A 27967-nucleotide genomic window follows, 5' to 3' on the forward strand; every position below is an offset into this window, starting at 1 on the left:
TGCAAAAATCCTCAATAAAATACTAGCAAACCGGATTCAGCAGCACACCAAAAAGCTTATCCACCATGATCAAGTGGGCTTCATCCCTGGGATGCAAAGCTGGTTCAACATTCGCAAATCAATCAACGTAATCCCGCATATCAACAGAACCAAAGACAAGAACCACATGATTATCTCAATAGATGCAGAAAAGGCTTTTGACAAAATTCAACAGCCCTTCATGCTAAAAACGCTCAATAAATTCAGTATTGTTGGAACGTACCTCAAAATAATAAGAGCCATTTATGACAAACCCACAGCTAATATCATACTCAATGGGCAAAAACTGGAAAAATTCCCTTTGAAAACTGGCACAAGACAGGGATGCCCTCTCTCACCACTCCTATTCAACATAGTGTTGGAAGTTCTGGCTAGGGCAATCAGGCAAGAGAAAGAAATCAAGGGTGTTCAGTTAGGAAAAGAAGAAGTCAAATTGTCCCTGTTTGCAGATGACATGATTGTATATTTAGAAAACCCCATTGTCTCAGCCCAAAATCTCCTTAAGGTGATAAGTAACTTCAGCAAAGTCTCAGGATACAAAATTAATGTGCAAAAATCGCAAGCATTCCAGTAACAGACAAACAGCCAAATGATGAATGAACTTCCATTCACAATTGCTTCAAAGAGAATAAAATACCTAGGAATCCTACTTACAAGGGACGTAAAGGACCTCTTCAAGGAGAATTACAAACCACTGCTCAGTGAAATCAAAGAGGACACAAACAAATGGAAGAACATACCATGCTCATGGATAGGAAGAATCAATATCGTGAAAATGGCCGTACTGCCCAAGGTTATTTATAGATTCAATGCCATCCCCATCAAGCTACCAATGAGTTTCTTCACAGAATTGGAAAAAAGTGCTTTAAAGTTCATATGGAACCAAAAGAGCCCGCATTGCCAAGACAATCCTAAGTCAAAAGGACAAAGCTGGAGGCGGCATGCTACCTGACTTCAAACTATACTACAAGGCTACAGTAACCAAAACAGCATGGTACTGGTACCAAAACAGAGATATAGACCAATGGAACAGAACAGAGTCCTCAGAAATAATACCACACATCTACAGCCATCTGATCTTTGACAAACCTGAGAGAAACAAGAAATGGGGAAAAGATTCCCTATTTAATAAATGGTGCTGGGAAAATTGGCTAGCCATAAGTAGAAAGCTGAAACTGGATCCTTTCCTTACTCCTTATACGAAGATTAATTCAAGATGGATTAGAGACTTAAATGTTAGACCTAATACCATAAAAACCCTAGAAGAAAACCTAGGTAGTACCATTCAGGACATAGGCATGGGCAAGGACTTCATGTCTAAAACACCAAAAGCAACGGCAGCAAAAGCCAAAATTGACAAATGGGATGTAATTAAACTAAAGAGCTTCTGCACAGCAAAAGAAACTACCATCAGAGTGAACAGGCAATCTACAGAATGGGAGAAAATTTTTGCAATCTACTCATCTGACAAAGGGCTAATATCCAGAATCTACAAAGAACTCAAACAAATTTACAAGAAAAAAACAAAACAACCCCATCATATAGTGGGGAAAGGATATGAACAGACATTTCTCAAAAGAAGACATTCATACAGCCAACAGACACATGAAAAAATGCTCATCATCACTGGCCATCAGAGAAATGCAAATCAAAACCACAATGAGATACCATCTCACACCAGTTAGAATGGCAATCATTAAAAAGTCAGGAAACAACAGATGCTGGAGAGGATGTGGAGAAATAGGAACACTTTTACACTGTTGGTGGGATTGTAAACTAGTTCAACCGTTATGGAAAACATTATGGCAATTCCTCAAGGATCTAGAACTAGATGTACCATATGACCCAGCCATCCCACTACTGGGTATATACCCAAAGGATTATAAATCATGCTGCTATAAAGACACATGCACACGTATGTTTATTGCGGCACTATTCACAATAGCAAAGACTTGGAATCAACCCAAATGTCCATCAGTGACAGACTGGATTAAGAAAATGTGGCACATATACACCATGGAATACTATGCAGCCAGAAAAAAGGATGAGTTTGTGTCCTTTGTAGGGACATGGATGCAGCTGGAAACCATCATTCTTAGCACACTATCACAAGAGCAGAAAACCAAACACCTCATGTTCTCACTCATAGGTGGGAACTGAACAATGAGATCACTTGGACTCGGGAAGGGGAACATCACACAATGGGGCCTATCATGGGGGGGGAGGGGAGGGATTGCATTGGGGAGTTATACCTGATATAAATGATGAATTGATGGGTGCTGACGAGTTGATGGGTGCAGCACACCAACATGGCACAAGTATACATATGTAACAAACCTGCACCTTATGCACATGTACCCTAGAACTTAAAGTATAATAAAAAAAAAATTAAAAAAAAAATACCTCTTTCCCTATTTTAAATCATTATTGTGTCATTATGAGATTTCATCATGCAAACATCGGTAGAGTATACTTACACAAACCTAGATGTGGTACAGCCTATTACACACCTTGGCTATATGATATCGCGTATTGCTCCTGTGCTACAAACCTGTACAGCATGTTACTATACTGAATACTGTAGGCACTTGTGACACAGTGATAAATATTTATATATCTAAACATAGGAAAGGTAAAGTAAAAATAAATATGGTGTTATAATTTTATGGGATCACTGTCATGTATGCAATCCATTGTTCACTGAAATGTTATGTGGTGAATGACTGTATATATGCACCTGATATCAAAGCACCTAAATGTATAAAACAAACTGACAGATCTGAAGGGAGATACAGTAATACATTAATAGTAGGTGACTTCAATACCCCAGTCTCTCTAATGAGTAGATTATTCAGACAGAAAATTAATAAGAAAACAGCAGAACTGCATAACACTATAGACCAAATGGATCTAACAGATACGTATGGAACTTTTAACACAACAGCAAAAGAATATACATTCTTCTCAGGTGCACATGAAATATATGAAGTATAGTTCATGTTAGATCACAAAACAGGTCTCAAATTTAAGAAGATCAAAAAGAATCTTTTCCACTCAAAAAGGAATTCAATTAGGAATCAAAAATAGTAAGAAAACAGGAAAACTCAAATATGTGGAAACTAAACAATGATATCCTTTTGAACAACCTTTGAGTCAAAGAAAAAATAAAAAGGGAACTTGAAAAGTTTCTTGAGACAGATGAAACTGAAAACACAACGTACCAAAACTTACGAGATGCAGAAAAAGGAGTACTAAGAGGGATAAAGGCCTACATTAAAAAAGAACAATATCAAACAACCTAACTTTATGCCTCAAGGAATTAGAAGGAGAACAAACTAAGTCCAAACTTAGCAGAGGGAAGGGAATAAGAAAGATCAGAGTAGAAATAGAGAATAGGAAAATAATAGAAGATATTAAGAAAACCTGAGTTTGTTTTTTGAAAAAAATAAAAACTGTTAGCAAGACAAACCAAGAAAAGCGAGGACTCAAATCAGAAATGAAAGAGGAGGTATTACAATGGATGCTTCAGAAATAAAAAGGATCGTAAGTGACTTTTATGAACCACATGCCGGTCAATTGGATAATCTAGAAGAAATAAATTCCTAGAAACTGAATCATTTTTCTGGAATCAAATTCCAGAAAATGGAATCACGAAGTAGAAACAAAAAAGCCTAAGACTAGATGGCTTCACAGGTAAATTCTACCAAACATTCAAAGAAAAATCAGTACCAATTCTTTTTACACTCTTACAAAAATAGAAGAGGAAATACTTCCAAACTCATTTTATGAGGCCAATATCACTCTGATACCAAAGCCAGTAAATGTACCACAAGGAAAAAACTACAGGCTAATATTCCCAATGAACATAGGTGCAGAAGCCCTTAATAAAATGTTAGAAAATCAAATTCAGTAACATATTGAAAGGATTATACACTATGACCAAATGGGGTTTGTCCCTGGGATGCAAGGATGCATCAACATAGGCAAATCAATTAGTGTAATAAACCACAGTAATAGAATGATAATATACATTATAATTTTAATAGAAACAGAAAAAGCACTTGACAGAAATTCCACATTCATTTATGCTAAAACTCTCAACAAAATAGATGTAGGAACTTTCTTTAAGACAATAAAGACCATATATGAAAAACCCATAGCTAACATCATAATCAGTGGGGGAAATTGAAAGCTTTTCCTCTAAGATCTGGTATAAGACAAGGATGCCCACTCTTCACCACTTCTCTACAGCACAGTCTGCAATATTAGAGCAATCAATCAAGAAAAAGAAAAGGCAACCCAATTGGAAAGGGAGAAATAAAACAATCTCTGTGTGCAGATGACACGATCACAAATGTGGAAAATTCTAAAGATTCAACAACCAAAACAGTTAGAACTAATAAATGAATTTGATAGGGTTGCAGGATACAAAAATTAATGATGTTTCTATACAACCAGTTATCTGAAAAGGAATTTAAGAGAACAATCTCATTATTTCAGTGTCAAAAAGCATCAAAAAGAATAAAATACTCAAATAAACCTAACCAAAGAGGCAAAAAGACTTGTATACTGAAAATTACAATAGAGTTCATGAAGGGAATTAAGACACAGATGGAAAGAGATTTGTGTTCATTGGCTGGAAGAATTAATACTGTTAAAATGTCTGTTCTACCCAAGTAATTTACAAATACAATGCAGTCCCCATGAAAATCCCAATGGCATTTTTTACAGAAGTAGGAAATTCATATGGAACTACAAAAGATGTTAATAGCCAAAGTGATTTTTTTTTTTTTTTTTGAGATGGAGTCTTGTTCTGTTGTCTAGGCTGGAGTGCAATGGTGTGATCTCAGTTCACTGTAACCTCCGCCTCCTGGGTTCTAGCATTTCTCCTGCCTCAGCCTCCTGAGTAGCTGGGATTACAGGTGTGCACCACCACGCCCAGATAATTTTTGTATTTTTAGTAGAAACTGTTTTCACCATGTTGGCCAGATTGGTCTTGAACTCTTGACCTCTGGTGAGCCACCAGCCGCAGCCTCCCAAAGTGCTGGGATTACAGGTGTGAGCCACCACGCCCAGCCCCAAAGTAATCTTGAGCAAGAAAAATAAAGCTGGATGCTTCACACTTCCTGATATCAAAGTACGTGACAAAGTTACGGAAGTCAAAACAGTATGGCACTGATACAAAAACAGACATATGGACCAATGGAAGATAATAGAGAGCCCAGAAATGACACATTTATGGTTAGCTGACCCTCAACAAAGATACTAAGGACACCTAGTGGGGAGTAGATAGTCTTATCAATAAATGCTGCTGAGAAAATTGCAGCATGCAAATGAATGAAATTAGACCCTGATCTCACACCATAAAGGGAAATCAATTCAAATGGATTAAAGACTTACACTTAAGACCTGAAACTGTAAAACTCAGAAGAAACAAGGAAAAAGCTTCTTGACATTGGTCTGGGCAGTGATTTTTTTGGATGTGACACCAAAAGCACAGGCAACAAAAGCAAAATGGACAAGTGGGAGTGTATCAAATTGAAAATCTTCTGCCCAGCAAAAAACAGTCAACAAAATGAAAAAGCAGCATACTGAATGGGAAAACATATTTGCAAACCATGTATCTGATAAGGGGTTAATATCTAAAATATATAAGGCATGCAGTAGCAAAAAACAACCCAATTAAAAGGGAGGCTAGGGACCTAAATAGACATTTCTCCTAAGAAAACATACAGATGGCCCACTGGTATATGATAAGGTACCCAACATCACTAATCATCAGGTAAATGCCAATCACTCCCCAATGAGATAGCGTCCCACACTGGTTAGAATGGCTATTATCAAAATACAAAAGATAGTAAATGTTGGCAAGGATGTGGAGCAGTGGAACTTGTCTGCTATTGGTGGGAATGTAAATTGGTACAGCCATTATGGAAAACAGTATGGAAGTTTCTCCTCAAAAAATTAAAAATAAAGCTACTGCATCATCTAGCAATCCCACTTCCAGGTATATATCCAAAAGAAAATCACTGTCTTGAGTTATGTGTACTTCCATGTTCATTGCAGCATTATTCACAGTAGCAAAATTATGGAAACAAGTTACATATCCATTGATGAATGGATAAGAAAATGTGGGGGTATGTGTGTATATGAATACTACTCAGCCTTAAAAGAAAATGGAAATCCTGTGTTTTGCAACATACGTGAGTGAACCTGGAGGAAGTGAAATAAGCAAGACACAGAAAGACAAATGCTACATTATCTCACTTATATGTGGAAGCTAAAACAATCGAGCTCATAGAAGCACAGAGTAGACTGGTGGTTGTCAGGAGCTGGGAAATGGGAGAAATGGGAGATGTTGGTCATTGGTTCAAAGTGTCAGTTATGCAGGATAGATAAATTCTGAAGACCCAATGTACAACATGACTATATTGTATGTGACAAATTTGCTAAGAAGGTAGATTTTGTGTGCTCACCACCTCCCGTCCAAAAAAAAAGGTAACTTAGAGGTGCTGGATATGCTAAAAGAAAAACAAAATGATACGTATATTTCAGTGCTCATGTTTATTAAAGCAGCGACACTAATTTGTGTATTGTCTATGGCTGCTTTCACATTGCAACAGCAGAGCTAAGGAGTTGCAACTGAGTCTGTATATGTGTACATACATATACAGAAAAAGTTTGCCAACTCCTGGTATAGGTGATACTTATATCATTTTCAGCTTCAGAAGGACAGTGTGATGGAAAATTTTCAAACTTTTTTTGAGTCTACCTTTTGATGTTTTTTGTCAATTTTTAAAAAATTCTGTAAAAGTTCTGGATGTTATCTTTTTAGCAACTGATCCTGCCCTAGTCTAGTGCTCATCTTTCCTTTTGGGGCTCCAGTTACATGTGTGTTATACCTTTTCACTGTAACCCTTATGTGTATAGTGGAAAAGTCACCTAAAATTTTACATCACTTCTAAGTTTACTTCACTGTTTTGTTCTCAAATACCTTCAAACACATTTTAAAAACAAACAAAAAACTTGTCTAGCTTTTCTAATCGTTCTCTGTTAGAGGTTTGGTCCAAACTGTATAATCCACTATTAATGAAAGCAGAGTCCATTTCCAAAAATGTAGTCAACTATTCTCTCCATAGTATGAATTACTTTTGCATTTAAAGTTAAAATGTTACTTATCTTGAAGGGTCAGATTAGCTATGTTGATTATTTTTAAAACATCACCAAATAGTCTTCTGTTGACAGCCACTTATCCCAGAAAAATTCAGCAAATCTGAAACAATTGTTACTTTTAAAAGGAGACTATTTAACTCATTAAATTTGACAGCTCTTAAGGACTTTGCCAAGATAGCCAGAATAATAGTGCATGGAATATCTTCATGGTTAATATCATTTTGTTATAAATCATTGATAGTAAAGATTCTCCTATTTAAACTAATATAAGCTGCAAATTCACATTCATGGGCACACGCAAACTGCAATCATTACAGTACTGTAAAAGCAAATGAACAAATGGGAAACAGTCAAACTCTGATGTAAAGAACTTCCGCCGGGCGTGGTGGCTCACGCCTGTAATCCCAGCACTTTGGGAGGCCGAGGCGGGTGGATCACAAGGTCAGGAGATCGAGACCACGGTGAAACCCCGTCTCTACTAAAAATACAAAAAAAATTAGCCGGGCGCGGTGGCGGGCGCCTGTAGTCCCAGCTACTCAGGAGGCTGAGGCAGGAGAATGGCGTGAACCCAGGAGGCAGAGCTTGCAGTGAGCAGAGATCGTGCCACTGCACTCCAGCCAGGGGGACAGAGTGAGACTCCGTCTCAAAAAAAAAAAAAAAAAAAAAAAAGAACTTCCACCTTTCCATTCTACCTCTGTGCATTTTGATAGACCTAGTGAGGGTGCCATTGTCAAACTATTCATTAAGTATCTTTGAAGCTCATTTCCTTCCTTCCTCTGATAAATTGTAAATTGAAGTTCCAAAATGTAAGTTCTTAAATCCCAGGGCACTATCTCAAGCACCCTATATATATGCTTCCAGACTATTCTTAATCCCTTATAGGGATTATTCTATACAAGGGCATAATCTTTTAAAAATAAAAAGATCATGTCTTCCTTAACAAAACTGTAAGGCTTCCTTAACAAAACTGTAAGGCTTCATATTGCATTTAGAATAAAACCCGCAATTCTTACTCTGATATTTTATTTGATTAATCAGAATGTAAGCTCCTTAAGAGCAGAGACTTTGTCCTTTCCCAGAATGTAATCAGCATCTGGAGCAGTACCTCACGAGGAGATGACATGAGTAAATGTCTCATGAATAAACATTATATGAATAAAATGAATTAAATATCTAGAGTTTCATATTCATAGTACTCGAAGATTAAAAATCTATTAAAGGGTAAACTCTGATTTGCCTTTTTAGATTGCTCTGCACAAAATTGTCACTTGATATAATTTTGTGAATCTTTTTATTGAAAGCTCTAAGGCTTCTTAACTGTCATTACTGTAAACTGCAACATTATTGGTGTGTTAATGTTTTTACTTGTCCCTCCTGTATGTCTTTGCTATGACTAATAAGAACATATATAGTGACCACATTATAAAAAGCTGACTGCAAAGGAGTTGACTTTGACATGTTGGTCATTGTTTGCCTTCATCACATTTACAGTCCTTACGCAAGCATTAATCAGGATGATTGATCTCAACTTGGCTGCCTCAGTGGTAATAGGTCCTAAAAGAAGGCACCTATTCCTAATGCCTCATAGTTGTCTCTCTGTTGTCAACTGCTGCTTCCATAGTTGATATTGAGTACTTATTTTCAGGCTAAATTTTGGTAGTATATGTTTGCTTCAATCATAAACACTTGGCAAAAACTTTTTGAAAACAAATGCTACTTTGTTTCTAAAATATGAGATGTTAACTTTTTCAGGAAGCTCATAAAATGGTGAGAGAAGCAAATATCAAGCAGGCAACAGCAGAAAAACAGCTAAAAGAAGCACAAGGAAAAGTAAGTTTTTGCTGCTCTTAATAGTATAAAATAGTGGTGACTGTTTTAAAGATACCTGAACGTCTGTTAGATTTTATTCTGATTGTAAAGTAGTGCTTGTTTTCAATTTGGAAACTACAGAAAAATAGAAGAAAATAGCTACTATGTAGATATAATTAATAGTAAACATTTGGTGTCCATTTATATGAGAACCAAATAATTTAAAGCCTTGTAAATCACATGAATTATCCAAAGGATTATAGAATCACATTTTAATGTTAATACTTAGTTTTTAAATTCACTGAGAAAAGCCACCTAAATGTTATTAGATTTTACTGTTTTAGGAGTGAACTTCTACAACTAGTCATAAGCTATTGTATTTTGAAGATTTTGAAAATTCACATAAATGTTGGCTATTTTGGTAATTTTCAAAATTTGATTTGACATTGTGAGTAATAGATGAATCCAAATCATATGGAAACATCAAAAAACTTGATTTTAGTTTCTCTTTATTACTCCACAGGAAATACAAATTAAACTTACTTTTCATCTTTGAAAGTGTTTTGACCAGATTGCTAATATTTAGCTGCATTTGTCATGAAACATATTTAATATATGTGACTATGTTGATTTCTTTCCAAGATTGATGTACTTCAAGCTGAAGTAGCTGCATTGAAGACACTTGTATTGTCCAGTTCTCCAACATCACCTACGCAGGAGCCTTTGCCAGGTGGAAAGACACCTTTTAAAAAGGGGCATACAAGAAATAAAAGCACAAGCAGTGCTATGAGTGGCAGTCATCAGGACCTCAGTGTGATACAGCCAATTGTAAAAGACTGCAAAGAGGTAACTCGTCAAGGACTGTCCCCTCTGACTCTGTTACAGATACTTGTTAATTCTCATCACTGAGGTGTCAGTTTTCATTTTTGCCAGCAAAATTTTTAGTACAAAATATGCAGTATTAAGATGGGGGAGGCTTTATCTAGAGCTGGCTACTTTCAGGGATTCTTCAGTTCCATTTTCTACCTGGCTGACCTTGGAGTACCTGCTAGAAACTTGGTAAGTTTCTTAATCTCAATATTTCATTAAGGGAGGAAACTGTCATGTGTTGTCTAGAGGAGAGTGGGTGGCTTTAATGATCTGGCTAGTCAACATTTATTGCTAGAGTGCACTTACAAAGTATGGATATAAAATATGTGAAAATAAGATGATTTTCTTAAAGATCAATACATTTATTTAAATTCAGAGAGAGAATTTTATATCAGCAAAGGAGTCCTAGAGGTAATTCAGATAATTAAGCAACAAAAAATAGAAATAATGGTAGCCTTACAACTATGTAAGGCTGGAAGACATTTTGCTAAGTTAAATTTCAAGTTATAGTAGAACAATTAGTATCATTTTTGATCCCAAATTAGGTTTCACAGTTCAGCCAGTCTCAGTTATTCAGACACTTACAACTATGTAAGGCTACCATTATCATATATCCATAATAATTAAAAATGTAAAACGAAATAATGGGCCAGGCGCGGTGGCTCACGCCTGTAATCCCAGCACTTTGGGAGGCTAAGGCCGGAGGATCACCTGAGGTTGGGAGTTCAAGACCAGCCTGACCAACATGGAGAAACCCCGTCTGTACTAAAAATACAAAATTAGCCAGGCGTGATGGCGCATGCCTATAATCCCAGCTACTCAGAAGGCTGAGGCAGGAGAATCACTTGAACCTGGGAGGCGGAGGTTGCAGTGAGCTGAGATTGTACCATTGCACTCTAGCCTGGGCAACAAGAGTGAAACTGCATCTCAAAATAATAATAATAATAATAGTCTTAGTATTTTAAAAGATATGTAATAAAGATAACTGAAATAATATATAAGTATTTTGAGCTGTTTAGAGTAAAAATTGCTTTTAATCATTGTATACTGTGAGAAAGCATTTCTAAGAGGATTGATCAATAATTTATGAAGCTTTCCCATTTCTTCTTAGAAGCTATCTTTTACATTGTTGAATTCAAGTTCATCATTAATCCTGAAGAAATGTGTGTGCTTGTTACATTTTTGTATGGAAGTCAGGAGTTTATTAAATGGAATAACCAATGTTGTAATTGAATTGCATTTTGACTAATTATTAATAAGAAAGATGCTGCTAAGAGAGAAGTTCAATACTTGGTTAAATATGAATATAACCAAATCCAAAATTCACATTGGTTTCCGTGAAATATTTAAGAAACTTTTTTTGTCGTAACTTTAATTCTTAATTCTTTGGAATTTAAATAGCAATCTTAATTGCCTGGTACAACTTGTATTTTTGCTGTTTCTTACTCAGTATGTGTAAGTAATTATGTACTTTTCCCCCCATTGACACTAACAAAATTTAAATGTCTTCTCATGGAACATGGTAAAGATTCATTTTAGTTTTTGAAATCCCTTAAAACGTGTGTAGGCAGCGTATAACTTCAAAATAATAACCTTTGCTTTCCAGGTATGTGTTATATTCTGATGTTTCATGAAAAACTTATCAAAAAGTCTTACTAGGCAAAGGAATTACATAAATTTGGCCTGTGTAAGTCTTAGAAAAATACGTAACGATCCGGAAAAAAATGAAGCATGTCCATGTTTTTGTAGAAAATATGATGGGGCACTCAGTTATGACATTAGCAACATGTCTTCTGTAGACATTTAAGATACACATTCCTGCATGCAGACATACAAGCCCAGTCCATGGCTTTGGGATCAAGCCACTTAGATTTGAATTTGGACTTCACTGTTTTCTTGCTATGCAATCTTGGGCAAGTTACAAATGGCGATCATAATATCTGTCTTGTACAGTTGTGAGGATTAAATGTTTGTAAAGTACTTACAGTGGTTCCTGGCAGAGTCAGCTCTTAATAAATGGTTTAAATTACAGCCTTTAAATTAGAATTTTTCCTTAGAATACCACTTACCTGCTTTGAGGTTTATGTCCTTTTTCTCAGTAACTTTACAAAGAAAATGCATTTGAAAATGTAAGTATTGCTTATATGGTAATATTATTTATCCTATTGCTTTTGCTTTGATTCAAGGAATTTATGAATTGGACCGAAAAGAAAATTCACATGGAGATTGCCTTTATACACCTTAAAAGGAAGTCTGTAGGAAGGCTTAGCTACGCTCAGCTCTGTTACATTCTTGTAGACTACTTGCACATCTGAGCTATCCTAGAGGCAGTCTGTAGCTGTAGTCAGTGCATCATTTATGGTGTATCCAGTGCTTGTGGACAAGAGCAACTTAGCGCTGTAGGGTGGTGGAGACTGCTCTAGTTTTGGTGACTGATGTCAGTGCAACTTTGTATTCCAGCAGATGTTATTGAGCTGGACTGAGGGAATCTGAGAAGCTGTAGGGAAGAATACTTGGGGAAAATTTATTAGGGAGGTGGGAAAGAGAGGGACAGCTGGAGGAGTGAATAGGAAGGCAGGTGCCAGCAATGGATTATTATTGATGCCTAAGGTGGTAGTTAACTGGATGCCAAAATTATGTCAAAAATATCTAAATAAATGTTGTATTTTAAGGTAGGCAGTTTAGAAGACTTTATGTGTTGTTTTTTAAAATCCTGTTGCTTATGCAGTAACATTTTGACAATTCTTTTGGGAATGCCTTCAAGTTATAGTAGAACTGTGTCATTTTTGATCCCAAATTAGGTTTCGTAGTTCAGTCAGTCTCAGTTTATTCAGACACTATAATTAATTAGGTTCCAAATTACCTTTTATTGTTTTCAGAAAAGACTTGTCATTTATTTTATTCTGAGTAGTGTGCCACCTGTGTCTTAAGAGGAACTGTAGCATTTTTGGTGGGGATGGGAGAAGGAGCTCAGGGTGAGGATAATAGTAGTGTTATTGAACATGGTAGCAGATGATACATGGAAAAAAGCTACTTGGTTACTTGAGAGTCATTTTTTAAAAAGGAAAACCGCTACCAGGTATTATATAACTAATCAAGAGTGGTTCAATGTATTATTTTAAATGAAGAGCATTGTTTTTCAGTGATGTTTAAATTAGTTTTGGTTTTATGAAGTGGTTTTTATGTTTATACTTTTTAAAACATGTTTTTGTGTTTTCCTTTGGTTTATCTGTTAGGCTGACTTATCCTTGTATAATGAGTTTCGATTGTGGAAGGATGAGCCCACAATGGACAGGACGTGTCCTTTCTTAGACAAAATCTACCAGGAAGATATCTTTCCATGTTTAACATTCTCAAAAAGCGAGGTAATTTGTTTTCATTTTAGTAGGACTTCATTATAGTTGTTTCTGTACTTCTTTTAAACTAAATCATATTACATATTTTAATATCTCCTACATAAATAAGTTATTATAAAATGTCATGTTTTACTATTTTTACCATTCTGTACTAGAATCATGATAATTTCTCGGCATTCAGTTACTGAATCTCTTTCCTTATATGAGCAGAGGATCATTCACACTAAAATGTGTACTGCATTGGTGTCAGGTATTAAATAGGTATGGGGAATAGGATGTATTTCTTGATTTACAGTCCAAGGTTCAGTGTAAGGGAAGTTGTCTACACGCTCTGTTAAAGGCATTTGTTGTGTCTATCTGTACATGGTTTAAAAATCTTATTTTTTTTAATCTTTAAAGCAGGAAAAGTAATGCCTTCTTTGCCTGTGCCATAGGATTGTTAAAAGGATAAGATGAAGTGAATTAAGTAGAGACAAAAACCTTAGAGAAATAAGGCAGTACAAAAATGTAAAGCTATAATTTTAATTTATTCTTACATGTGAAAGGTTTGTCTAGAAATATCCTGTCAATTAAAGTATAAGAAATTTAATCCTAAGAGTTTTATGTTAAGTCTTTCAAGAATTTAATTGTAATGTTACTTATCAGGAGAAGTTAAGATGAGCATTTTTCACACTTTTGATATGAATATGTGTTGTTCATTGTGGCTCTGTGTCTGGTTTCAGGTAGGCCATTCACTATTAGTAATCTTGCCAGACTAAAGAAGTTTTCCTGTTTCATCTTGTATCAGTTGCTACCATCTTCATCCTGGCATTTAATATTTGATAATTCAGCTAATTCTTTTGTAGACTCACTCTTATGCATATAAATACAAATTCAGAGAATATGCAGCTAATTAATATATATTGCTGTGGTATAAATGACCAGTGTTTAAAAATATTATATACATTTAGCAGAATAAAGCTTCAGGATATTCATTTTGAAGTGGCATTAACAGTAGATATTAATCATGGGTAAGGAGTGAACAGAGACTGGAATTAATGCCTTTAATCCTCGTCCAGATAATGAGGAAAGTTATTTTACTATAAGTGAATTGCCTTTTATAACAGTGTTTGGATTATAAAATAAATCAAACAAAAATTATCTGATTTCTTCCTTTTTCATTCGCTAAAGCCAAGCTAGTGGAACTTGGGAGAAGAATAATTTGTACAATTAGTTTACTGTAGAATACAATTTTGATATTTTTCTGCCAGTATAGCATCTAGTACTTTTTTTTTTTTTTAAGTTGGCTTCAGCTGTTCTGGAGGCTGTGGAAAACAATACTCTAAGCATTGAACCAGTGGGATTACAACCTATCCGGTTTGTGAAAGCTTCTGCAGTTGAATGCGGAGGACCAAAGTAGGTTTTTGCATGCATGAATTGTGAAAGTGACTGAGTTTTTGAAATGTTATGGGTTGCAGTTATTTAGTTTTTCTGGTTTTAAATGTAGTTATATCTCCCTCAGATTTCTCTTAAGTGTCTGTGTAGCCCAAAGACGAATTCCTGAGACAGTGTGGAATACAGTATTTCAGCTTTAGCATTAAAGGAGAGCCTTTTTAATTATAGGTTGGTTCAAAAGTAATCGTGCTTGTTGCCATTGAAAGTAATGGGAACAAGCACGATTACTTTTGCACCAACCCAATACAATAATATACATATATGGATCCAGGTAAACTAGAGATAGAAATCTGAGTTTTATTTTTGTTTTTAACCTCATATTGTGACCTATTAGTGGATTGTGAAATCAGTTTAGTGGGTCATAAGCAGAATTTTTGTTTATTACATGTATTTGTATAGCCATGTGTCCTGGGTTTCTGTATAAAATACTTCCATCTGAGGGTGACCATCAAAAATAGTTTGGGAAGATACTGAGTTAGAGTAAGTCTTATCAATCATGAAAACAGTGTACCAAAAAGACTTGATGAGATTTCTCCTTTTATATTGTGTTTATAAAGGATTCTCACTTTAATAAATAATCAGTTTTGTCTTTCATATGTGAGGCTTACTTGAGAATTATAAATCTTCAGAGATAAGACTCCCACATTTCATAGCAGGGCAGACTTTTTCCATCCAGTCCTATGAGGAGGAATGACTGAAACCAACAGTGCTTAAAACATCTGGCAACGGTGAAAGGTTTTGCCTAAAACCATGGCATAATTGTGTCTTGGCTTCTGTTTAAAAAATGACTCGGAAAGCTTTTGAGAAAGATGCTTATTAAGTACATAGAGCCAGATCAATATAGGGGACTAGAAAGCCTGAGAGAGCTCATAGAAAGTGTAACTGCCTGCTGTCAGGGTTATTTTGAAGCCAGAAAAGGAAAAGACTGGTTGAGATGAACTAATAGGTCTGTGTTGAAGCTGTTGTAGGAACTGTGTGCTTGTTTCTGTTCCCTGTTATGCACGTTACATTCTCAGCAAGATTACAGAATGTTGTTATTTAGGTGATCATTTGTTGGAGGGTTCCTAGTCATATATTTGTTCTGTGAGCCACACGTCCACCTCGCTCCCTCAAGCCACACCTGTGTAACAGTGGCCTCTGAATTTTAGGGAAAGAATTTACATTCTTAAATTCTACAAACACCCAAGTATTTTTATTCTGATCCTTCCACCCCAAATATGGAGAATTAAATTTAATCATAGCAGTTTTCATATGTTTAAGGTCTGTGTCATGCCTCATTTTAAATATAGCATACAACTGGTTTTATTGTAGAATTTAAAATTTGTGCTTGCATTATATATCACACATATATGTGCAAATATCATCAAATTTATGATAACAAGTGGGGATATCAAATTAAAGTGCATTTAAAGTATCTTTAGTAAAATAATTATAGTTTAGATTTAGAGAACAGTTTACAAAGTTTAAGGATATTGTGCTTGTGGGAATGGGGCCAGAAACCAAGGTGATGCATATCATATGGAAAAAACTATGTGAAGTATGGCTCTGGCTGTGGCTCTTGTGAGCTACAGTGTGAAGATAATGACTAAATGAGTGGCACAGCACTGTAGGAATTTTGAGGAAGATGAGATTATTCAACATATGATTAGGTACTCTTCTTTTTTTTTTTTTTTTTGAGACGGAGTCTCGCTCTGTCGCCCAGGCTGGAGTGCAGTGGCCGGATCTCAGCTCACTGCAAGCCCCGCCTGCCTCAGCCTCCCGAGTAGCTGGGACTACAGGCGCCTGCCACCTCTCCCGGCTAGCTTTTTGTATTTTTTAGTAGAGACGGGGTTTCACCATGTTAGCCAGGATGGTCTCGATCTCCTGACCTTGTGATCCACCCGTCTCGGCCTCCCAAAGTGCTGGGATTACAGGCTTGAGCCACCGCGCCTGGCCGATTAGGTACTCTTCTTGAAAGGAGGGAGATTTGGTTTAGGTTTTCGAAGCATAAGAGTAATTTGGATAAAGAGCAGTATATACAACTGAAGACCTAGAACAAGAAATCAAAGTGTGTTCAAAGGATGGTGAGTGTATGGAGAGGAAAGGGAAGAGGTGACAGATTTTAAGAAAGAAAAGTTAAATTGGGGTGGGGTGATGGAGAAAGGAGTTAAGGAGTTAGAGATGTCTGACTGGAAGACTGATTTGAAGTGATTGTGGAAATTAATAGAAAAGGCTTTGGTTTGTGGGAGAAGATTATAGGTCTAGATTTAAACATGCTGACATCGTCACATGAAAATGGCAAACAAGGATTTGAAATCTTGGGACTAGAGTTATAGAGATTTATTAATATAGTGTAGCATGTTTGAAAAAAAAATGGAGTTGGAGGTCAGAGGTCTATTCACATTGAATCCTGGCTTAACTAAAAATATATTAGGTGTGTCTAGTTTACAAAATGGCTTAGAAATGAGATCTTTTAAGAAACACTATACACCATGGAATACTATACAGCCATAAAAAAAGAATGAGATCATGTCCTTTTCAGGGACATGGCTGGAGCTGGAGGCCATTATCCTTAGCAAACTAATGTAGGAACAGAAAACCAAATGCCGCGTGTTCTCACTTATAAGTGGGAGCTTACGTGTTCCATGAGAACACATGGACGCATAGAAGGGAACAACACACACTGCTGCCTATGGAAGGGTGGAGGATGGGAAGAGGGAAAAGATCAGGAAGAATAGTGGATACTAGGCTTAATACCTGGGTGATGAAGGAATACATACAACAAACCCTCATGACCCATGTTTACCTATTTAATAAACCTGCACACCCTGCACGTGTACTCCTGAACTTACAAGTTAAAAAAAGAAACATTTATTATTTTAAAAGTTGATACTTAAAGCCACCTTACCAGATCCCTTTCAAAATTAGGCTGAATAGTAGATCAGCAGGCATATGTCTGTTTCCTGTTTCCAGAATAGTGTATAATTTGGTTTTCAGCAACTTGATGGCACATTTTGCTCTTCTGCAAATTATACTTTTGGAAGTTCCACAGACTTCCAACACTCTGTGCTTTAAATTTCTAGATCTTCTATCCTCCCCAAACTAGTAGTTAGTGCTTTTAAATATTGTTACAGATCATTAAAGGAATTGGCTAATAAAGAAACAAAGAAATATTTGAAAAAAGATAGGAATTGGTTAGTTATTTGAATTACCCCCTCCTGAAAAATTACCGTTTCAAATACACATTGTTGTGTGTTTTCTTAATATAAAGGCACATTTGTATTATATTTCTTGTAGGTATCGCTAAAATGTAATGTGATTTAATATATTTACTATGTAATTTGTACTGTCATATAAAATGCTATTGGCCTCTTACTTTACTTAGAGCTATGCTAATTTTGCATTGATGGGGAGTGATAGTTGTATTGAGCCAGGTTCCTAGCTTAGGAGGGTGACAGCTGGGCTGCTGCAAGTCTGGCCTGATAGACATGCCAGCCTTATCTTACGGAGCCATAGGGTAACAGATGGCTCATTACTCATTCAGCAGTCATTGAATGTGTGCTGTGTGCCAGGCACATGCCTGGTGCCAGGCATTTAAAGATGAATCAGAGTCCCTGCCCTCAAGAGGCTGATAGCCTAATCCCAGCCAGAAAGCCCTCATATAAAATTTTAGCTTTTGTCATAGGCAAATAGAAAGGATGGTGTGAAATTTAGTGAACTTGTTATATGATTGTTAAGATTCAGTATTTTTATAAGGTGGCTTATTCCTTTGTACTTCTCCCTAGGTCCCACATTAAATGCAAATATAGCAACCAACCAACCAAATAAACAAATACCCCATCTGGAAACTATTACCCTGCAAGCTATCTCTAACATGCTTTGAGACTTGAACAGTCATCATGAGGATATTTTCAACTGAGAAGTTGAAATCCTGGTGGAAAGCTGAGAGCCGTCCTGCAGCTGATTACTCATTTGTAAATTTGTTCCAGGATGGGACATATATGGAAAACACCTAGTTTCTGTTTCTAGAATCATGGTTAATATTATGGCATTAAACTTATACTATTAATAGAATGTAAGTCTCACAAGGGCATAGTCTTTGTCCGTTTCATCACTGTAGCCCAGCATCTAGAACTGTGCCTGGTACACAGTAGGTTCTCAAATATTTGTCATCTAACTGAATGAATAGGTAACTTGTACAGAAGGTAGGGGCAAATGCTTTTAATTTCAAAAAACTGAAATTTATCATTATTTCACAGAAAATGTGCTCTCACTGGCCAGAGTAAGTCCTGTAAACACAGAATTAAATTAGGGGACTCAAGCAACTATTATTATATTTCTCCTTTTTGCAGATACAGGGTAAGTGACTTAACCATGAATTTTAATAAAGCTTGCTTTGATATGAGACATTTGACCATTCATGACATTTTCTCCATTTGGCCTAGATCACTTCTGTATGTAACTTTTTTACATACATTCGATACATTCAGCAGGGACTTGTGAAACAGCAGGATGGTGAGTGTTCTTAATTCAGTATAAATCTTTACATGAAAGTTCAGCAAAAAGTATAGGACGTAGTAGTAATGCTCATATCAGCTTTATTGTTGGTACATTTATGTTGAATCCCATATATAGTTCTAATAAAATTTATGGAGAATTTGGGAACAAATGTCTTTTAGAAAAATACTGTGTTTAATTATTTTATTTGCCTCATTTTACTCTTAATTTTGAATTTTAAGCAGGGTCAGTTTTAACTCCTAAGTGGTATATAATAAACCAGATGGTAAATGAGAAGAGAGTGCCAAGCTCATTGTATTGACTCTTTAAGAGATGAAAATGAGGCCGGCAAAGCGGTCAGATTTATTTTAATTGATGGAAACCATGATGGAGCTCACAATTAAGTTTTCCCTGTATTTTCTATTTTTTTGCCTGTGAATTAATAAAGTAGTCATGAGGATAATTCTAAATGGAATAAAAATTGCCATATTCTAAATCAGCAGAAACATGCAGGTGATATATCCAGGAGAACCAACCTCATGCAAGTGTGTTAATATTTTTAATACACTTTTATATGGCTTTATAGCTAAATATCTTAAATATCAGGCATAAAAACTAATATGGCCTGACAACTCCAAAGCAGTATCTCTTGAGCACAAATGATTGCATAAAAATGAAAATAGCAGATACTGGGCTAGAGACAAGTCTATGCCAGTTTGTATTTAAAGTTTTATGTAATTTCCTTGTTTATATTTTTTAGGCACTGAAAATATTATCTTGCTCAAACACTGGTAGAAGCCTACCATCTTTCAGTCATGTAAACCAGTGAATCTTGATTCTATGGAGAAGTTAGTCATGCTGATAAAAACTTAGTTTAGCCTTTCTCAAGGTCTGGTATGTTGAAAAATGTCGTATTTCTTTAAAATCCCATATAGTTGGATTTTAATGCCTAAAACAATAGGGATAAAACCTGTTAACCTAATAACCTGATAACCTAATTCATGTTGAATTTCAAAAGGCTTAGTAACATACAAACAGTCTTTAAACTGTATAATACTATTTTTGACTTTAATAAAACTGAAATATTTTTGAATACCTGTAGATGGATAATATAATTTAAGCCAGATAACAGAAAATTTATGTTAAATATAATTGCCAAGACTATAATATTTTTCTGTTTGTTTAAATGAGAAGTTTGTAGGAAAGACAGATAATTTACTTTATGAAAATAGAAAGTGTTAGGAGTAATGAATGGTGAGGGTGATAATAAAAGTAGTATATCTTCTCTAGTTTCTATCACTCTTCCACTTTATGATCTTTAGTACACATCATTGACTATGTGTGTTTGTTGTAAACAGGTATTAGTCTTAAAATCTGTTTATTATATGTGCCTTGTGCCAACAAAAGATGTAGGGCAGCTAAATCTAAAGCAGAATTTCTTGACTTTAGTACTAGTGACATTTTGAGCTGGATAATTCTTTGTTGTGGGGGACTGTCTTGTGCATTTGTAGGATGTTTAATAGCATCCCTAGCTTTTATTTATTAGACACCTGTAGTACCCCCGAGATGGGACAGTGAAAAATGTATCTATTAATTGCCAAATGTACCCTGGAGCGGCCAGGGATGAGAAGTGGTGGTAGTGGTAGTGGTGGAATCTTCCATGATTGAGAACCATTGATCTAAATGAATATAATCTGATCATATATCAAAGGAAGACCTTTTATTGTCTGAAATAAGGAGCCAACATTTTTCCACTTACAGTGGGAACTTACAAAAGTATAGGTAATTGAATTTACAATTCATCTTCCACATGCATTTTTATTTCTAATTTGAGCCATACGCAAAACCTTTCTGTTATTACTCACAAACAATGTTACTGAGTTTTCTGGATTGTCTTGTTTTCTTTTTTTCCCCTTCACCCTCTGTTAGTGTTAATGAAGAGTAAAATGGCCACGATATAACAAACTAGAGCAAGAAGATTCATAAGTTAGAGAATAACTCGAATAATTGAGCATTGAGTGTACTCACTTCATGAAGGTGACAGCATTGACATTTACTCAGGATGCTGGATGTCTACCTTTTCTAGGGCTAAAATGATCATCTCTGACATATTTAACGAATAATTGTGACAAAACTGGTGACTTGCTTTATTGATAAAACTGGGATGGTCACAAGTCTGTGGAAAAGCTTATGTGAATTATTGAAAAAATGTAGGTACTTAGAAAATACGCAGTTGATGCAATTGACATTTCAGCTAACTTAAGTTTTCAGCGAAACATTAAAAATAATGAAGATGGTATTTTATGATTTAAATATCTCTCTTTTCTATTTGTATAGTTGATCAGATGTTTTGGGAAGTTATGCAGTTGAGAAAAGAGATGTCATTGGCAAAGCTGGGTTATTTCAAAGAGGAACTCTGATGTTCTGCGTGGGACCATGCGTGAACTCTCTGAATAACTGAAAAATGGCTGAATATTTTTATGGTTACTTGATATTTATTTCCAAGGAGTGGGCCTAAGACTTTTTTCCCCTTTTGCAAATTGCTCTAAGAAGTACCATGATTTCTTTTAAACTGATCTATGCTGTGTTTGCTTATTCTTTAGTTGAACACACTATGAAGAATTACAGGTGTACTAGTGAATGTAATTTATAGTTTCAAAAAAAAAAAAACCTGAAATAAATAAATGTTAGATTGGAATGTGTGTATATTTTCTCTTCTAGCTCTGACATGGCATTTAGGGTTAGCAGAATGTATTAAATAGTAATTTTCAAACTACACAGTAGCTTCCTTGTGAGAGGCAAGGAAGACGTCTGAGTGGACAGCACTCACTTTCCAAGGCCCCCACCTCTAGAATGGCTTTATTTTTGTCTGTTTTCTATATTGGGTTTCAAAAAGATTATGTTTGAAGAAATACTTCTGCTGCTACAAAGTTGGAAAGTTACTATTTTAATTATTCTGCTCTCTGTAGTTGAAAGAATCCCTTTATTTTGGTGATTCATTAAAATATAATAGAAGGCAGTCAAATTGTATCCCAGAGGTGTATTCCTGAGCATCTTGATGTAGTGTATTCATGTTTTATATGTGTTAACCACTATATTGACATTAGAGGGACATAGATGTAAATGAGTTTGATGTGTGTCAAAGGGGTTTAAAGGGGTGTAGGTTGAAAGAATGGTACGTGTGAAGTATACACTGATTATAGAACCACTTGACCTCTGCATTCCAAATTGTAAAACTGACTCTACTGGAGAAATTATAACAAGAGGTTTGTGGTAGAAATATAATAAGTATAGAACAGCAAAAAGAAAAAATGAGAAACCACTTTAGTCTCTGTTCAGAGAAAGCTGCTGTTAATATTTTTGGAGAGTAGCCTTTCAGCTTTCAGATATTTTCTACTTACATATGCATATTTTTGAAACAAAAAGTAGGCTTTTTTTTGCTTTTTAAACCTAAACATTAAATACATTTTCCTTTTGGTAAACCTACACATCCTAATCCCTGTTTATAGAATTTTAACATAATTTAATTGTGTTTGGAGATGAGGTGGTTTTCAGTTTATTTTTCATGTTATAATGCTTGACGAGTATCCTTATCTGTGCACTTTTGAACAGTTGAGTTCTTTCTTGTGGATGCCTGGAGATAAAATTGTTGTGTCAAGATATATATATATGTATTTATATGTGTATATATATGTATTTTTAAATGTTTGATCTGCATTGCTAGATTGCCATCCAGAAAAGTTAATCAATTTGTATTCACAGCAGCAGTGTATAAGAGAGCTGGTTTTCTGAAGATAACATTTTTTTCCGTCCTGTTTAGAGGTTTGGTCAATCTTACCTGTAGACGACTTCGGCCACCAGGTTGGGTGGGAGCCCACAGACAAAAGGACATTGGAGTATGATATGGTAAAAACCATCATTACCATGCCCAGCTCAAGAATGTGAAATTGAACATGAAAAAAACTTTGAACCTAGACTTTTATGTTCTGAAAATAGTTATTCTAATGTGAGAGCATTAATAAGAATATGTACCGTCAAGGCTTCAGAAGATTTTCCTATACAAACTAAAACCGCTTTTGGAGAAAGTACCTAAATAAAAAGAGAAACAAATCCAGGAGATGCTGTAAGAGATTTGAAAGAAAGGTAATCAAATACTCAGAAAAAGTTTGTGGATGACTGAAAAAGGATAAATAAAAAGTAAGACTAAGGAAAATCAATATACCCATTAATAATAAATCTTTAGTAATCTATAAGGGGAAGAATGCTTTTCAACCTTATGCACTAGAAACATGCTCTTTAAAATTAATGCAACAGGATGATGACTTGATGTAGAAAATATATGTGGAATTATAGATGAAAATGTAATTGAAATATATTTAGAAAATGTAAGTGATTATTTTCCTGATCCTACTCCTTTTAGGAAGAACTTCTTAAACTAGAAGCAGAAAAAAAAAAAAAAAAAACCACATAGAAGATAACTATAAAAGAAAATAAGTTACACTATATTATAAATTCTTAATTTAGAAATTGTGCATCAGTGGTTAGGCATTGTATCTCATACCTGTAATCCCAGCACTTTGGGAGTCAGAGGCAGAAGGATTACTTGAGCCGCTTGAGCCCAGGAGTTCGAGACGGACCTGGGCAAAATAGGGAGACTCCGTTTCCACACACACACACACACACACACAATAGGGAGACTCCGTTTCCACACACACACATACACAAAATAGGGAGACTCCGTTACACACACACACACACACACACATTGTGTCCATCAACTTGGGAGGATGAGGTGGGAAGATTGCTTGAGCCCAGGAATTCAAGTCCAACTTGGGCAACATAGGGAGACCTTGTCTCTAAAAAAAAAAATAAAAAATAAAGCCAAACTACAAACTGTGAAGTGATATCTGCAACATTTATAACCAGTAATAGCTTAATATAAAGAATGTATACAGCAATTCTACAAACCAACAAAAAAGGACAGTGTCACAGAAAAATAGAAGACTGAACCAGGCCTTCCACACAATTAAAAGTGCATATTGGCCAATAAGCATATTAAGAGGATTTTCATCTCTCAGTCAGGAAAATGTAAATCAAGATGACAATGACATGTTCAAATTCATTCGATTGGCAAAAATGAAACACAATAAAGTCAAGTTTTGGAGAGGGTTTTAGTTAATAGTATCACTCACATATTGCTGATGGGGGTGGGGTTATCAATTGCTATATCCGCTGTGAAAAACCGTTAACTAGAAAAGTTGGGCCAGGCCCAGTGGCTCATGCCTTTTCTTTGGGAGGCTGAGGTAGGAGGATCACTTGAGCCCAAGAGTTCAAGACCAGCTTGGGCAACACAGGGAGACCACATCTGTATAAAACTTTTTTTAATTAGCTGGGCATGGTGGTGCATGCCTGTGGTCCCAGCTACTTGGGAAGCTGAGGTGGGAGGATTGTTTAAGCCCAGGAGGTTGAGGCTGCAGTGAATCATGATTGTGCCACTGCACTCTATGCTGGGTCACAGAGTAAGATCGTATTTAAAAAAAAAAAGTGTATACCCATGGGTCAGCTATTTCACTTCTCAGTATATGCTTGAGAAATGCTTGTACAAAATCCCCCAGATCACACATATAAGAATATTCTGGAATAAATTAAAATGTCCATTTGTAGGAAGGTGCAATGTGTTCACAGAATGAATGACGATTACATTGCAGCAAAATGAATGAATACCAGCTACTTGCAGCACAATAACTCAGAACGAAAAAGCAATTCTGAGAAAACTATATATAACACTTTTCTCATAAAAGTCAAGAACAACTGAAACTGAACAGCTGTTTAGGCATTGTCATATGTGACAAAACTTTTAAAAAGTAGTAATACAGTTCAAGATAGTGTTACCTCTGGGTGTGGGAGAGGTAGAGGAGGAGCAAATCTATGAGTAAGTCACTGGTAATGTTTTAGTCCGTGGGTGAGGTGGTGGGTTTTTGGGTGGTTCATTTGTCATTAAAAGTAAGTACATGAACTGGGTGTAGTGGTGGGTGCCTGTAGTCCCAGCTACTTGGGAGTCTGAGGTGGGAAGATACCTTGAGGCCAGGAGTTCAAGGCTGTAGTGTGCTATGATTCCACCTGTGAATAGCTACTATATTCCAACCTGGGCAACGTAGTGAGACCGTGCCCTTCTCTAAAAAAAAAATTCAAAAATAAATGCATGACAAATGAATAAGACAGTTATGCATGGAACATCGGTGGTTAATTATGAATCAAGCATTATTATTAGCCCATTTATATATGCCTTCATTCCAAAACAAAGAATAAAAGGTAACAAGATTGTTGATGAATTGGATTTGAGAGGGAGGAAAGGAAAGAATTCAGGTCTGAATCTTAGGCTTTTGACTTGAGCTATTGCAATTTACTGAGATGGGGAAATACATGGTGGGGGAAAGTTTGGGTACGTGCATAACAGAGACAGAATTTCAGTGTTTGACACATCAAGTCTGAGGTGCCCACTGAGCATCAAAATGGATATGTTAAGTAGGTATTGGATATACAAGTCTAAATTCAGTAAGGTCAGTCCGGGAGATAATCTGGGGAGTAGTTAGCCATGGGATCAGATGGGCGCTTTAGAGACACTGGAGATGAAGTACAGCACTGAGCCCTGAGTTCCTGTGGCCGAGAAGAAGCCTGTAAAGATGAAAGGAGGAGCTGTTAGGAAGAGCAAGGCAACAGAAAAGGAAGAACCAGCATGCTGATTATGTTCAGGAGAGTGTTTCTACACTGAGTTTAATTGCCAAGATTACCAATTCTAAAGAAGAGGAAGACTCTTGGACAAGTTTTTAGAAATTGGTTTGGAGCTGGGGTGAGAGCCTGGCCTAATGGAGACAGCTCTGGATTGGGAGTCACTCAAACCTACATTCTGGTCTAGGTTTGGCTCCCAAAAACGGAAGGTCGGGTAGGTCGCCAGTCCTCTTTCTTCATGGTTTCTCTCAGCTTGAAGACAATTTACAGTCTTTGACTAAGCATCCACACTGGAAGAACAAGATTTGGTTTCTGAACATTGGGTCTTAGTCCTTAAAATAACTTGCAACCTGTTAGCTCTTCACTTCCTCCCATCGCCACCACAAGAATTCTATGTGTTTGTTTTGTGCATCCAGAGCCTAAAATGGGTCTGCTTTTGTTCATAGGCTTTTGTTTTCAAAGGTTTTTATTGTTGCATTTTTCCCTAGATAAAATGTTTTCCTTATAAGACACTGCTTAAGAGAGTCCAATGCTGTATGAATTTGTATTTGTGTTTAACTTTTGTGCTTAACAAATCTGCCATGGCTGAATTCTCAGTTTCTTAAGCAAAATTCTGGGGCTTATTCTAGGTTCCTTTATTTGTCATTGTCACTCCTAATCTAGTTGTCAGCAAATTCCATCGGCTGTCTCCGAGACATCTTAAATCTGTCCACTTCCCTCCATGTCCACTGCTACCACTCTGTCCAAGCTCTTATCATCTTTCACCTGAACTCCTGCACTAATGTCTGCTGTCCTTGCATCCACTCCTGCCCTCCTATAATCACTTGACGGCAGCCACAGGGATCTTTATAAAATGAAAACCAGATAATGTCACTTCCCTGCTTAAAGCCCTTTTAGTGGCTTCCCATTGCATTTAGGAAAAAAAAAAAAAAAAAAAAAGCAAACGGCCGGCGCAGTGGCTCATGCCTGTAATCGCAGCACTTTGGCTGAGGCGGGTGGATCCCCTGAGGTTGGGAGTTCGAGACCAGCGTGAGCAACATGGAGAAACCCTGTCTGTACTAAAAACACAAAATTATCCAAGTGTGATGGCGCATGCCTGTAATCCCAGCTACTTGAGAGGCTGAGGCAAGAGAATCACTTGAACCCGGGAGGCAGAGGTTGTGGTGAGTAGAGATTGCGCCATTGCACTCCGCCTGGGCAACAAGAGTGAAACTCCGTCTCAAAAAAAAAAAAAGAAAAAAAAAAAAAAAAAAAAAAAAAAAAAAAAAAAAAAAAAAAAGAAAAAAGAAAACCCAAACTCAATAGAGCCAACTTTTCATAGTGATAGTTGTTAACAGAGAAATAACAATGAAAGTCAGGTTTTAAAAACTTCATGAAAATCTGCAAAACTAAACAACAACAAAAACTGTAGAAGAGGAGTAAAGTTGCTAAAATATTAGAAGAATTGAAATCCTTCCTAAAGGCTGCTTCTCAAGGGAGCACAAGTTCACACACAGTTTACTTCTGGAGGAACGTCAGAGGTCATGAGGATTAGATTCTAGAGCTACAGGTCTCAGGGACAGTCTCAAGAGGGATACAGGGATCCCATCACCACATCCCCAGACTTAACTGCAGCAGCTCAGGTTTTATCTGTTTATCTATTGGAGCTCTCTAGGAAATGTCAATACCAAAGCAAACCGAAACCAGAACTTAACTAGATTACTATTCAAGAGGATGATTCTCTACCAAATCTGCAAAATGGGGATATCAAGAGAGTTGGAAAATGTAAGAGACGTAAAGACCGTAATCAGGGAAATACACATCATATTTGTTATTCACCGAGGGAGGAATTTCCACTTAAATCCCATTTCCACCAGCTGGATTGTGCTCTTAGCGGAGTGCTCTGGACTCTGATTAGTATAGATTTTCTAGTCCTCCCAACAACTTCCTTCTCAATTCTCTTCACTTTCCACAGATCTCGGCACCAAGGTTGCATCTTGTGGGCTCCATTGTGTTTTCGTACAATGTGCTATTTGTCCTTGACAGTGTTTTGGTTTATTTTTCTGTTTGTCCATCTTGTTTTTAAACAACTGCCAGCATTT

The 27967-nt window shown here is 36.2% G+C and overlaps 1 protein-coding gene across 1 annotated transcript in view; it reads left to right on the plus strand.

Moving 5' to 3' along the window:
* RAB3IP (RAB3A interacting protein) overlaps nucleotides 1–21852 on the plus strand; it is an 82564-nt gene extending 60712 nt beyond the window's left edge. Inside the window, exons 4-10 of the mRNA XM_026448450.1 lie at nucleotides 8959–9042; nucleotides 9664–9867; nucleotides 13128–13256; nucleotides 14530–14642; nucleotides 18920–19019; nucleotides 19106–19175; nucleotides 21495–21852. Of these exons, the coding sequence (XP_026304235.1) occupies nucleotides 8959–9042; nucleotides 9664–9867; nucleotides 13128–13256; nucleotides 14530–14642; nucleotides 18920–19019; nucleotides 19106–19175; nucleotides 21495–21577 (783 nt within the window). The 3' untranslated portion in view covers nucleotides 21578–21852. The remainder of the gene's footprint in view (nucleotides 1–8958; nucleotides 9043–9663; nucleotides 9868–13127; nucleotides 13257–14529; nucleotides 14643–18919; nucleotides 19020–19105; nucleotides 19176–21494) is intronic.
* Nucleotides 21853–27967: the final 6115 nt, after the last annotated feature.

This window comes from Piliocolobus tephrosceles, chromosome 10 (genome assembly GCF_002776525.5).
Source record: "Piliocolobus tephrosceles isolate RC106 chromosome 10, ASM277652v3, whole genome shotgun sequence".
Classification (NCBI taxonomy): domain Eukaryota; kingdom Metazoa; phylum Chordata; class Mammalia; order Primates; family Cercopithecidae; genus Piliocolobus; species Piliocolobus tephrosceles.